The 14,088-nt window shown below is 40.3% G+C and overlaps 1 protein-coding gene across 5 annotated transcripts in view; it reads left to right on the forward strand.

The window, feature by feature from the left end:
- ATP11A (ATPase phospholipid transporting 11A) overlaps nt 1–14,088 on the forward strand; it is a 216,570-nt gene that overhangs the window by 172,959 nt on the left and 29,523 nt on the right. For all 5 annotated transcript variants that reach the window (XM_074963852.1, XM_074963858.1, XM_074963867.1 and 2 more), the window contains 5 exons: nt 448–629; nt 1,927–2,178; nt 3,995–4,169; nt 5,559–5,661; nt 5,923–6,068. In XM_074963852.1, coding sequence (XP_074819953.1) covers nt 448–629; nt 1,927–2,178; nt 3,995–4,169; nt 5,559–5,661; nt 5,923–6,068 — 858 coding nt within the window. The remainder of the gene's footprint in view (nt 1–447; nt 630–1,926; nt 2,179–3,994; nt 4,170–5,558; nt 5,662–5,922; nt 6,069–14,088) is intronic.

Raw genomic sequence — 14,088 nt, forward strand, 5'->3', positions numbered from 1 at the left:
GAGGGGTAGCAGGCTCCACAAAGCGAGTACATTTCCCCCTCTGTGCAGGTAAGTAGGAGAGGTCAGAAAGGGGAACATATAGCCTTGGTTTCCCATGCTTTTCCACCTACCTATCCTATGCACTCAGCAGGATAGTTGCCTTGGCATGTCAGGCAGCGTGTGCTGCAGTGGGTATAGACCCAGTACAATTTACTCCCTACATGGAGGGTCACAATGTCTCTCCCTGGCTGCTCTCAAAGCAGCATAACATCCTGATGCCTCTTGTTCTGCCAGATCATATAGTCATCATCGAGCCCTAAACTGATATAGAGGAACCAAAGAGGGACTCTTCATATTAATCATAAATATTAGATAATATTAATTTCTTCTATTTTCAGAAATTTTCTTAATGGTGTTTAAGACTTTCACAGTATAAACATTGTTCTTTGTTTTTATCATATTCTTTAGGAGGGACTGCGAACATTGTGTGTTGCATATAAAAAGTTCACACGCAAAGAGTATGATAGTGTCTGCAGGCTGCTTCAGAATGCAAAGATAGCCCTTCATGATCGGGAAAAGAAACTGGCAGAGGCATATGAGCAGATAGAGAAAGATCTTATTTTGCTTGGTGCTACAGCTGTTGAGGACCAGTAAGTATATTGCTTTGGATATGTTGAATGATGTATACTAGCAAATGTGATAAATGGGAAGATGCGCCTATTACCAGAGGAGCAATAATTATACCTCTTTTTTTGTATGAGACACAGATCTCTTTATTTGTATCCATCTCCTATAAATTAGCTACCTACATTCTCAGTTATGCATAATAAATACACAGAAATCAGTATTTTCAGATAATCAGTGTTGCAAATTATTACTTTTACTATTATGTTTCTAACTAAGACCTACTACAAATAAAAATGTTAAATATGGCTTATTTCTTTCAGTCATAGATACCATACTAAAATAAAACTTTGAAGAATAACATGTCGTGAATATTACCCAAGTATTTCTATACTCATTTGATTTGAGTCACAAATGGTAATGAACATTTTGGTTTATATCAAAGTCAGCATATTCCTCGAATTGTTTAATCAGACTATACTGTATATTCACACACAGATCATGATTAAGGTTGCATGAGCTACCTTAATTCTGGCATTTCCTGAGTTTTGAGTGCTTACTTTGCAATAATAATTTTCTTTTAGTTTGTTTTTTATGGAGTTTATATAAAATCTGTCACCCATGTGGAAAAGCGGATACAAAACTCAGCAAGGTTAGGTCTGCTCAGAAGACATTGCTTGGAATTCTTCATTTGTCACTAGTTCTGGCTATGAAGGCTGTGGAGCCCCAGAGGAACAAAAAAGGGAATCTCACACTTTTGAGAACAGCACTGATGTGTGACAGGGCTGGGCGGTATTCCTGTGTACCCTTCATCTGCTGGAGGGAAGATCATGGAGAAGCAAGTCTCTGAGATGGGCAGTCTGAGAAAATGAAGGCAGAATCTTTAGGGGTTTGTGAGGAGAGCAAAAGATATGCTTATTGGGTGCTGTGAGGGGGATGTGTGTGTCTGACTTTTATCACCCAGCAACTTAGATGTTTCATTTTTTTAACACAACTAATTGAAGATACTGGATATGTTGTGTGTTTGTACTTGGACTGGAGCTGGTGAGATGAAACATCCTATTCTTTAAGTAATAAAGATGAAAGCAGAAACCTTTGAGTAGCTTGAAAATGGCAAGACACATTACTTATACAGTAACATGCTGATCTTTGTCTTTAAGCATTTTCAGATTCCCAGCTATGATTTTCCTCATATTAGAAACTTCTTGTGTCTAAAACCTTTTACTGAAATACTGTTAGTGTCATGGAAACCTTTTAGTAAGGACCCTGAATTTCTCATTTCCAGTCAGTCTATCAATATTTATTGTCAATTAATATCCACAGGCTGCAAGAAAAAGCTGCTGACACTATTGAAGCACTCCAGAAAGCTGGCATTAAAGTTTGGGTTCTGACCGGAGACAAAATGGAGACTGCTGCTGCCACATGCTATGCCTGCAAACTCTTCAGAAGAAACACACAGCTACTTGAGCTAACCACAAAGAAAATTGAGGAACAGAGTTTACATGATGTATTGTTTGACCTAAGCAAAACTGTCCTAAAGCACAGTGGCAGCTTAACCAGGGACAACTTCTCAGGGTATGTAGAAAGTTCAGCTTTCAGGCTGAGAAAAGAATTCTTGGGCATTTCATAATTACTGTAATTAAATGGTTGTTAGAACAGCAATGGCAGCAATATACTGTAGCTCAATTTATGTTGCCATAATGTGAATTACTGTGTAGCAACTAATACCTAGTGTAGGCTTGTTACGTGCCAAAAATCTTTCCACTCTTCATCCTCGGGCTTGTTATGTGACTTAGGTTATTTTAACCATTCCACTGCTAAAAACAGATCATGGACAAAAATCATGGTTATGAAAAATATATTGTTTTTATTTTTAAAAGATACTATGAACAGTATGTTCCTGAATTCATATTTTGTGTGCTCTGGGACTTCCCTGATAAGCCCATGTGCCAGGAGGTTTTGTGTACTATAATTAAGGAAGCCTTAGAGTACACCTACGGGCATCTGGGACACAGCAAGCGCACTGCAGGATCTCTTGGACCACATGTGAACCTTGAAACATTAGTGACTTAAATATGAAGGTAGAGGAACCAGAGAATATTGAATTATGTTTGTTGAGTGGCTAAGTGGCAGCTGCCCATGATCTGGGGAAGAGTGGTTGATTTCATCAGTTTAGAATGTGGCATGAAGGGAGAGGATGGTTAGAAAGTCAGAAAAATGGGATTTGGAATCAGAAAATGGGTGTAAATGTCTGAATAAAACTTCAAAAGGTTAAAACTCTAAAAGGGTTTTTTTGTCTGAAAATTTGGGGGGAAATCAGTTTCTGGGTTTTCTGGACCTAGTAATACAGCATGTATGTTTGCTTTGTTCTCTTTGTTAATTTGAAAACAAATAGCAATTTCACCCTAGTGATAAGTTTGTAAAATAAAGGGACAGCATCAGTTAGCAAGCATTGTTACGTTTTGGCAGAGTATTGCACAAATGTCGGTCTTGTTGCTTGGAGTTGATGGTTACTGGTTTTCCTTAGCTCTTACTTCCTAGATATTAATTCTCTCTGTCTGCCTTGTCAAGGGTTTGGGTGTGTTCAGTTATGTATATTATTTTAACCTTGTGTTGCAAAGGTCTTTGTACATTGGTTTTCTCTGTACCATTTGATTCATATATGTATGAATCAAATACATTATTTATTTATTTTTATTTTAGTTGTAGGGATTCTGTGTGTGTAAGGCTAGAATGAAAATATTTCATTGTCCTGTCAAGCATTCAAGCTCATTGTCAGCTCTTAATAAATACCTCGTTTTCTAGTTAATTCTGACTCAGTAGTGTGCTACTTTAATGCTTCTGTTGTTTTCAAGGTGTGAGGGAAATTTTTAATATGTCAATAATTTATCATTATAATGGGTAGCTTAGGCAGTTTATTTTTGTCAAAGATAAACAAAAGGTTGTGCATTGGCAGTGTAGACAGAGGGAGGTGTTGGGGAAAATAACTATTATAAATGTAAATGTTTACAGACTTTTGAAAACCACTTTTTTCCCCCCATTTTTGTTGTAAACATTCCCTTGCAGTGTTGGAAACCCAAACACAGTAGCATTATACAGTGCATAGAAATCAAAGCATAAATTAAACGGAATCAATCTAGTTTCATTGTCCAAGCTAGGTGGTGAAATGCAAAAGTAAATAAGCAGAATGAGTCAAAAGTAAACTAGAATTTAAAAATATTTTGCTAGGAACAGCATAGAAGGATTTTCACTTTAAGTATATTTACCTTGGTAGTGTCCCTTTTAATGTTGCTTTTTGGTAAATAAATTTGTCACCCTCTCTTTCCAAATCAAGACTCAAAATATGTATATTTGTATAGTAGCTCTTCACTTGCATTTTCTTCCTCAACAGACTTTCAACTGATATGCAAGATTATGGTTTAATTATTGATGGAGCAGCATTATCATTAATAATGAAACCTAGAGAAGATGGGAGCTCTGGTAACTATAGAGAGCTCTTTCTTGAAATTTGCAGGAACTGCAGTGCAGTGTTATGCTGTCGAATGGCACCTTTGCAGAAAGCACAGGTTTGTGTTTCATGATCAATTACTTGTTAACTATGCATCTATGTAAATATTGAAAGTCATTACTGTTTGTGACATATTATGGTAATTTAAAATGTTATCTTTTACTTTTCTATCCTATAAAATGGAATAAAAAAATCAGAAAAAGAATGAGAGGAGAATTTTTGCTAGAAAGCAATTAGGTAATGGCACATTAAAAGAGAACCCTGCTGTGCACCTGATTTTGATTTATGTATATGATCAACTTTTATGGTTGATACATACTGGTAAATGAAACATATTTAATGAACTAATTGCTTCATCTTCTGTTCATACTACATGATACTATTGGAAGAATGAGTTACCTATTATTGTGGAGTGTTAGTTCTTGTTTTTTAAACACAAATAGAAGTAAAATCCAGATGGAATAGGTAGATGGTGTAAACTATTTGAAATACTGTCTGACTCCTGTTTGCTCATTTATGTTTACATAAACATATACATTTCTGTAGATATTCCCAGATTAAAAATTCTGTTTTACCTGGAGTTCAATTTGTAAACAATATTAATAACTCCAGGGGAGGAAACGTTAAAGCATGTTGATATTTAAGACACAAAACATGGGAACATTAATATCTTGAATCCCCATATCTTTGTTTTAGTACTCATATACAGTACACATGCACATTCGTTTAGTCTAATCAATGTATTTAGTCACTCTTCTTTTCATCCTGGGGAAGTCTGTATAAGTATTTAGTTTGAATGGACCAGTTTATTAAAATCATAATGCTTGCTAGTTAAAATGGATAGATCTGTGCTCCCATATTTGGTCTTCTATATCCAAAAAGACATACAGGACCCTATTATCTTTGTTCATTGTCAAGTTTGATATTCATTTTGCCAGTCATGGAATGATCATGAGATTAATATTCAAGAAAACTATTCAATAAGAAAAGAAAAGCAACTTTACTGGCTTTGGAAGCATTTGAGAAGGTAAAAACCTTTTTTTAAAAAGGATTTTACTGAAAATGTACAGTCCATATCTTGGGAATTATTTTAATTAAAGCTTTCACAGCCTATAGATGATGACTGTGCATAAGCAAAACTTCTGAATAATTTCTACATTAGTCTCCTCAACAGTCTCTCTCCCCTACCCCTTTTAAAATGCACTAATAATACTTATAAAACCAGAGGACTATTCATACCCAAGGTTTTTCTAGCCAAAGAAAATCTATTGGGTTTAATGTATAATGATTGAATTGGACAAAAGTGGTTTTCTTCACTTTCACAGAATTTCCTTGGTAAGCATGTTGCTTACATTTAATTAACTGTACACCACGTGCCATCTCACAGCACAGTAACCAAACTGTAAACATGTCAGGAAAGAGATTTTTAATGCTAGTTCTTTTTCAGATCGTGAAATTGATTAAATTATCAAAGGAACACCCTATCACATTAGCAATTGGTGATGGAGCAAATGATGTCAGTATGATTCTAGAAGCACATGTTGGTATAGGTAAGTGTGCAGTCTAGATTTTAATTTACAAGGAAATAAATATAATTTAAAAAGTAATAAGAGGTTGCTTCAAAGAATTAATTCCCCATTTTCTTAGATACCTTTTATATTTTATACACTCCAGCTAATTATAAGGCATAGTGAAATCTAATAATATTAAATTAACATCACCGCATGCCCTGCAACTTTGTCAGTATTTGTTTGTATGCTTTAAATAATTTGTTACCTTTCTGAACAGCTTCTAATGACTCTTTCTTCTAGGAATCACGGGGAAAGAAGGCCGCCAAGCTGCAAGAAATAGTGACTATGCAATACCTAAATTTAAACATTTGAAAAAAATGTTACTTGTTCATGGGCATTTTTATTATGTTAGGATATCCGAGCTTGTGCAATACTTCTTTTATAAGGTAGGGTGACCTCATGTAATCCACGAATATGCATATGGTATTAACTAACTATACGTAATAGGTACCCTCAACTGTAGAAAATGCTGTAATTCCACAGAAGTCTGTTGACTCCTAGATACAAATCCCCAGGTCATTTGCTCATTGTACTCCGGGGCAGGATTCTGTGCCACTGCGCATGCACAGAATTTATGTCCCCCCACATACTTTTGTTTCCCCGAAGAAAAATGACTTTCTGATGGGGAAGCAAAGGGAAGCCACAAGAGCAGTCATGCAACCCTCCCCAGCAGTATGTTTCGGCTGCCCAGGGCAGCCAGCAGAGAAGTAAATCACTGTGGGACAGGAGGCGGGACTGGGGAAGACCCAACGGGTGGCTCCTACCCTGCACCGGACTCAGGTGCTAGTCCCATCTGGGCTGGGCAAAACAGGATTTCTTCTTCCCCTGTACAGCATCTGGGGCCGGGTCAGACCTATTCCCAGATTTCTCCCCTGGCTGCAGGAAGCATTGCAAACTCCTCCCTTTCCCCTGCTGCCTGCACCCATCACTCCTCAGCCACAAGGGGAGGGATCTCTGTACAGGGAGCTGCTCCCCCGTCCACCCAAACTCCGTGCATCCAGACCCCTCGTACCCAGACCCTCCCACTGAGCCTCACCCCCCCACACTCAGAAGCCCCCAATGAGCCCCACTCCCCCTACACCTGGACCACCCCAACGAGCCACCTGGATCCTCACCACACCGAACCCCAACCAGATGAGTCTGTGTCCCAGGCAGGGGAGGCTCCAGAGTGATCTCCCATCTCTGTGCAGCCAGTGGTCTGTGTCCCCAGTGCCATGCTGGAGCCTCCTCATTTATTTGTCTGAAGAACATAAATTCACACCGTGTAGAGGTCAAGCACAGGAGTTTATTGCATACAGCGCTTATGGAGTGTCACCTCGCTTATAAGGCTTAGAGACACTGTTAATCAATGGATTACAATGGAATATATGGATTTTCCATGAGCGGGGAAAGTGACGGGGTAGGCAGTCCCACTTTCCCGGGTAGGTTTAGCAGCAAGACATGATAGCACAGTAGCCAATGGTTAAAGGTTACATAATGTCTTCGCCCATGGTCTCAAGTTAACAAATTAACATTTAACATTTAATTAGTACTTTAATAAATGCATTTGTATAAAATATGTATGTTGAATTTTTATTTGGGGTTTATAGGAATGAAGTAGCTCCTTTGATTGTCCAACAGATACATATCTAGGGGTAAAAGCAAAGGAACAGTGAAAGTATATGGCAATAAAGATTGCCTTTCAAGTTGTTCATTTGTGTTTTAAGGCAGGCATTGGTCCCTGGGCAAGGGAGGTGGGAGGAGGCCATATCATATACTGACATGCTTGAACCTTTTATAAACTCAAGGTTGGATGTGTGGGAAGAATATCTTCCTACAGAAGAACCTAACACAAGAGAAACAGGGCTTCTTTGTTTTATTTGCAACTTTGAATAAGACACAATTATTGCCCCCAACATCTGGCGTTTTGCTGACCAGGCATATATTAGCAAAAGCAAAGTTGTCTTTCAGTTATTCTGCTTTCTCTAACCTCCACTGCCTGGTTCCGCGCCTTCAAGTACTTTACATTGGCCTGGTCCACGGTTTTTCCTATTAGGGTGTACCTTAGACCCTCTGGGCCTTGGCCGCCAACTCCTCGATTTTTGCCTGCAGGGCCTGTAGACCCTCCTTGAGATACTTACTGCCGTAGTGCCATTCCAGATTTTATGTTAGGTTACCCATTATTGGCGGAGTATGGTGGAGCTGCATCCTGTTAACAGTCAGGGTTGCCCTTTGGGGAACTGTCGTGCACACGGATGGGTGCCTTGAGGGGCAGGGCTTTTTATTTAGCTTGATGGAGTGGTTTGGGGCAGTTACACACCAGTAGGTACCGTTTATTTGGACCAGCTCCATGTGCGCCAGTTTTTTAGTGATGGCCACTTTGAACCTAGACAGAGTAGTTAGAATATTATATGGGCATGTACACAGAATTTTCTTATTAGAGTGGGTGCAACATTCACTAGGATACAATGCTTTTCCAGCGACCTCGGAGTGTGCAACACCTTCTATTTTAATAACATGACCCCTCCTCCATACTGGCAGGGAGGTCACCATCCTGGCTTGCTGTAAATGAGGGATGCCCAGAGGTACCAAAAGGTTGAAGAGTATACTGTGACCTGTTCAAACTGGTTTTGGACTTTTATTGATTTTTTTTGTTTCCCCATGCCCACGGAGCGGTACTGGGGAGATAGGGTTCCACCACTTTTATAAGGGCTGGGTGGACCCGGCCATTAAGGAAATCGGTTACAATTCCCTGTGTGGTGCGGCCAAAGTTTGTTTTGCTCTTCAACAGCTCTCCTCCAGGGCCTTTATTTTGGTACCATGTTAGTATAATTGGCACATGATTTTTTACGAGTGTTTGGGGGTTTTTTTTTCACAAAATTCCACACAAATTCCAGTATTGAGGTTTGTGTGTTTCCTTCCAAGCCATTGTGGCAATATGCCATGTAATTGTGTTTAAATGAGGGATAACCCAGGACCTTGTAGTCCCCTTCACTAGTGGGACGCAGCTGGCCCCCTTTAAAGGTAATTTGGACACTAGTTGCATTAAGTATAGGCACTGTCCCTCTAAGAGGGCCACAGCATTGTTTAAGGGTGTTACCCTGCTTGAAGGGGTAGCTTATGCACTGTCATGATTTTTTTCAAATGCCTTCATTAAACTCCATAATCTCTGGCACCTGACACCAGCGAATAACAGGGCAGTTAGCTGTTATTAAAATTGTGATGTTACTAGTCTCCCTGTTATTATGAGCATCAGTGTATGATTTTATTTGGACCTTTTTACATTTTATTGTGTGCTCATGTCCTAACTGTACTGCCATCTTTATCTCTGGCCAGACTTGTTTATTGGCCACTGCATGTGTTTTGCAAAAGCTAAGTGTTTTTTTAGTGTGGCAATTAAAGCGAAGCAGACCTGAAGGAGGGGGGTTGGTGACCCATTTTCATTCCTTCTTTTCACATGGCACACTACTTGTTTTTTTTTTAATGCACCACAGGGACTGCAGGAGCCACAGCAAGAGCCTTCCCCTGGTCACTTTGGTTGTTTTGGTTACCCTTTAGTTCTTTGTCCTTTACTTCCTTTTGTTTACCTGTCGAGACATTTGTGGAAACATTGTTAGTATTGACAGATGCTGATTTAAACAATTTTAACTGATTTTGGTGCCTTGAAAATGTTCCCAATTTCCCCCCAATCTTTGCACACGTATTAGTAGTTAGAAGGACCCTTATTGGGCCTTGACATTTTGGCTTGAAAATTTTTTAACTTCTGGGTAAATGTGACACATTACCAAATTTCCAAATTTAAATGCCAGTTTCTTTAAAGTGCTGTTATTATTCAGTTGGGTTTGATTTTTTTTTTTTTTTACTTGGTTGTACAAGTCCTTTAACTCTCTGTCCAATGCCTTGATGTAGTTTTCCAGCCTGTCTGCAAAAAGTCCAGACCCCACCCCCCCACCAGGAGGATTACAGTGCTAGGCATTTTTATTGCTCTTTCTCTTATTAGCTCAAAGGGCGTTAGCTGGGTCAGCCTGTTTGGCCTGCCTCTGATTCGATACAATACATCAGGGAGCATACGAGCCCATCCTTCTCCTGTATTCAGTACTGCTTTTGTTAAGGCGGCTTTTATTGTTTTATTTATTTTTTTCACCATTTCTGAACTTTCAGGGTGGTATGGTATATGGAATCTTTGCTTTATTTCTAGTGCCTTACATGCCTTTTTCATCACTCGCCCTGTAAAGTGAGCTGTAAAGTGAGGTCAGAGTTTATTGACAGGGGCAGACCCCATCTGGGTATTATTTTTTTTGCTGGGATTCGAGCTACTGTTGTGGCAGTGCAGTTCTTGGTTGGGAATGCCTCTATCCATCGGGTAAAAGTTTTAATAATTACCAAAATGTAAGTGTATCCCCTGCTTCGTGGCAAAGGGTTTAGTAAAATTAATTTGCAGATTTTACCACTGTCCCTTTGGCCGTGGTTGGTGGTTTAGAGGCACCTTTTTTCTTCTACCCAGATTCACTTGTGCGCACGTTACACATGGTTTGAGAAATAATAAAGCATTTTTTTTCATAGAGGGCGACCACCAGTGTTTTAGGGTAGCTCTTATTTGTCTCCACCCCAGATGAGCTGGAGAGTGGATGGCATGGAGCAGCAGAGCCCGTATGCACTCCCGGGCTACCAGCTCCTCCCCCCCACCCCCCGGCCCATACCAGAGGTGATTATTGTACACACAGCCTTGCTCTTTCCATTTTTTTTTTCTGGGCTTATGGTTGCATATAGCTTTTTTAAATTCACTTCCTTTTTTGACACTACAGCTGCACAAACCTTAATAGGACTTGCTTGTGCAATTTTTTTGGCCCGTTTATCTGCCCAGTAATTTTCCTTTTGTTCCTTGCTTGAGATTTTATTATGTGCTTTTATCTTTACTACTGCCAGTTCTGATGGTAGTTTGGCAGCTTTTGTCAGTTTTTGAACTGCCTCCATATTATTAATTGGCTTGCCAGTTGTTGTTATAAACCCTCTGCGTGACCACACATTCATGTAGTTATGCACTACTCCGAATGTATATCTGCTGTCTGTGTATACAGTGAGCTTCTTGCCTTCCCCCACTCTCAAACATTTAGTGAGGGCTGTTAGCTCCGCTTCTTGTGCTGACTTTGATCCTTCCATCTGACCTGACGCTATTACTGTCCCATTACTGAGTACCACTGGCCATCCGGTGTGTGGCACTCCATTTTTATACTTTCTTGAATTATTTACTTACAGAATTATATTTGAATTCTCTAATGGCTCTTCTTTAACTCTCCCCAACACTTCCTCTTTCCTATTTATAAGATATTTGTGTACTTCTCTCTCTATGTTTAGACATTCAGCTACATTTATTTTTTTGTTTCTTACGATAGAGAAGTTGGGGTTTTGCAAGCACAATGTTGATTCCCACTGCCGCCTGCGGGCATCTGTTACAGATCTTAGCCACCTGGTATTAAGGAGATTAATAAGTGTATGGGGTGTATGTAGCACTAATTTTTCCATGAGAGTGTATGATTTACAAGCTTTTACCGCCCATGTAGCACAATCTAGAGCTGCTATGCACTCCGCACTCTGGTAGTCCCTGGGATACAGGGGGTCTTAAGGTAGATAGGTATGCTACAGACCCTGTTTATCTTCCTGAAGTTGTGTTAATACAGCTGAGTATTGAGTTTCACGATGGCTGCAGTAAAGGTGGAATGGCTTTTTCACATTGGGTAAGCCCAGGCTGGGGGTAGAGGCTAAAGCCTGTTTTATTTTTTTAAATGCCTTCTCTTGTTCTGTGCCCCATATTACTAACTCATTTGCAGGCTTTCCTCCTCTAGTGAGGCTTTGAATTGGTTCTACCGTCTCTGAGTACTCCGAAATATATGTTTTGCAGAAATTGCGGAGTCCCAGCACCATTCGGACTTCCTTAACTGTCCATGGTTTTTTAACTCTCAAATTGCCTGTTTTTTTATCTACAGTGAGTGCTTTTTCTCCCTGTGATATGCTGTTGCCATTGAGCTTTTTTTGCGCTTAATTTAAATTCTGCCTCGCGAAGATATATAAACAGTTTGTTTAGGGTTTTTAAATGGTCCTTTTTATTTGAACTGGCAATTAGCAAGTTATTTACATACTGCAGTATTACAGTATCCACTTCCAAAGGCACTTGTGTTATTACTTCTGCCGTTGCCCTGTGGAAGATAGAATGGAACCCCTGGGGTACTCGGGTTCAAGTATAGTGCTGGTCTTCCACTGTAAATGCAAATTTTTCCTGACTCTCTTTTGCAAGGGGAATACTCCAAAATTCAATAGCTATATTCAGGACTGAGAATACTGAGTGTTCTGGTTTTAGCAAATTAAGAATAGTGGCAGGGCTTGCCACAATAGGGTGTGCCTTTGGATTCATCCGGTTAAGGTGGGTGTAGTTTATAGTTAACTACCAGGTCCCATCTGGCTTTCGGACGGGCCAAATTGGGGAGTTAGTTGTGGAGGTGGTTTTTCTAATCACCTGTTTAGCTTTTAAATTAGTGACTATAATTTTAATTGCCTTTAAGGCTTTTGGTTTCATTGGGTACTGCCTGTGGGCTTTATGTGTTGGTCTTTCTACAGATATAGGCTTCATGTTTACTAGCCCACAATCTTGTTTATCTGTTGCCCACACTTCAGGGTGAAGGAAAACACAGTGTTTTTACTGGACTTCCCCCCACTCTTGTATTATTGCCTTACTCCTGGCAATTATGGCTATATTTTGAGATAATCTCTCCTGTTTGGACCCTCCGGCCCATTCAGTACAGCTGGCTCTGGGGTTGATTGCTCCCCCGAGCTCCTTAAGGAGATCTGTGCTGCAAATTGTGTCTTCCTGCTTGGGGCAAACCCAGATTTGACTGACTGTGACCATATTTTTAAATTTTATTTCTACTGGCTGGCTTATGGTTCCTTTTAATCTTCCCTCTGCCACTCCTTTAATTTATATGGTTCGATGGGTGAGGGGGAGATTTTGGCTGGTTATCAATACCGAGGCTCCTATGTTTATCAAAATTGTTGCACGGTTGGCCCCCCACTCGTGCGTTAAGAAACATCCTGGGGTCACTTTCGGTTCCAGCCACAGAGGCCGCAGATACCTATTTGCTAGCCAGTAGTTTGAGCAACTCCTGGATTTGTTTTTTTGTTTTTGGGTACTAGTTGTATCAGTTTTATTTTGCTTGTTTGGCACTGGCCCTCCTTACGCCCCCTCTCCCCCCTGGGGTGGAAGCAGTCTTCCTTTATGTGGCCGCTCCTTTTACAATTGCTGCATGTTTTGATTTTATTTTTACAGTTACGTGCCAGATGTCCAGGCTTATTGCACGTGAAGCAGGTAGTGGTTCTGATTGCATGAACTGCTGTAATTTCCTCAGAGGGGATGGTTGCTGCTACCTTCCTCCTTTTTCTGTTTTCTACTTCTGTGTCCCTTTTCATTACTGCTGAGTGTGTTTCTCCCACTGAGGTGCCTAATGCCAGGACCGCTTGGTGGTTTGCAGACTGCCCCTTCCTTTAGGATTTGGAGGAATACATCATGGTTTTGGGATGTTATATTCTCCAGACCTGAATAAGCTTGAAATGCATTCCATTTCTTTTCAGCATAAGACATGGCAGACTCCCCCTTCTGCTGAACCACTGATTGCAGAGCCCCCCAGTTAGTGGTCTGGGCTCCTAGAACAGCAGATAGTGCATTTCTGAATTCTGTTACACTGCCTACATCTGGGTTTGGAATTCCTGCTGGTTCTCCGGCCTGATCCCCTCCCGCAGGGTTGGGGTTATGATTTTTAGCCCAGTGCCACATCTTCCATTTATCTTTTAAGTTGTCCCACACATTCCTGGGGCATTTACACTTGGCCAGGATGTGAACATCCTTCCTGTGGAGGCTGTGTATTTTAGCCAGGCCATTTAGCTTGTCCCAAAACTCAGTATTTTTGTTATCATGTTTGCGTTTGGGTAAATCAGATAGTAATGCCTGTTTTTCCTGGGGGGTGAAGGGATGGTAGATTTTAGTTGTTTCTGTTCTGAGTCCCCTTACTGGTTCACCCTCCGCATTAACATTTCTGAACCTCCTTAATTGTGTTTTGATTGAAGCCATATGCTGTACTTGCTCCCCTTGGGCAATTAATCCTTGTGACACTCTTTTATTATCTTTGTGGGTGCTTAAATTTGGGCTTTCACACGAAGAAATGTATGGGGGGGGGTTGGATTCCTCCCCTTTGCTTTGTGCTGCTGAGTTTTTTCACAGATAGTTAATTGGTGGTGCAGTTGGCTAACAAATGCTGGGAGTGGGCTCTCCCCCCTCCCAATCTGGAAGCGTGTTTTAGGCATGGTGAATGTAATTCGTTTGCTCTGGGATCTTTTCCAATCTCCGGACAATTACACATTTTAAAGCACAAATTCTTATTT

The sequence above is a fragment of the Natator depressus genome, chromosome 1, assembly GCF_965152275.1.
Source record: "Natator depressus isolate rNatDep1 chromosome 1, rNatDep2.hap1, whole genome shotgun sequence".
Lineage (NCBI taxonomy): Eukaryota > Metazoa > Chordata > Testudines > Cheloniidae > Natator > Natator depressus.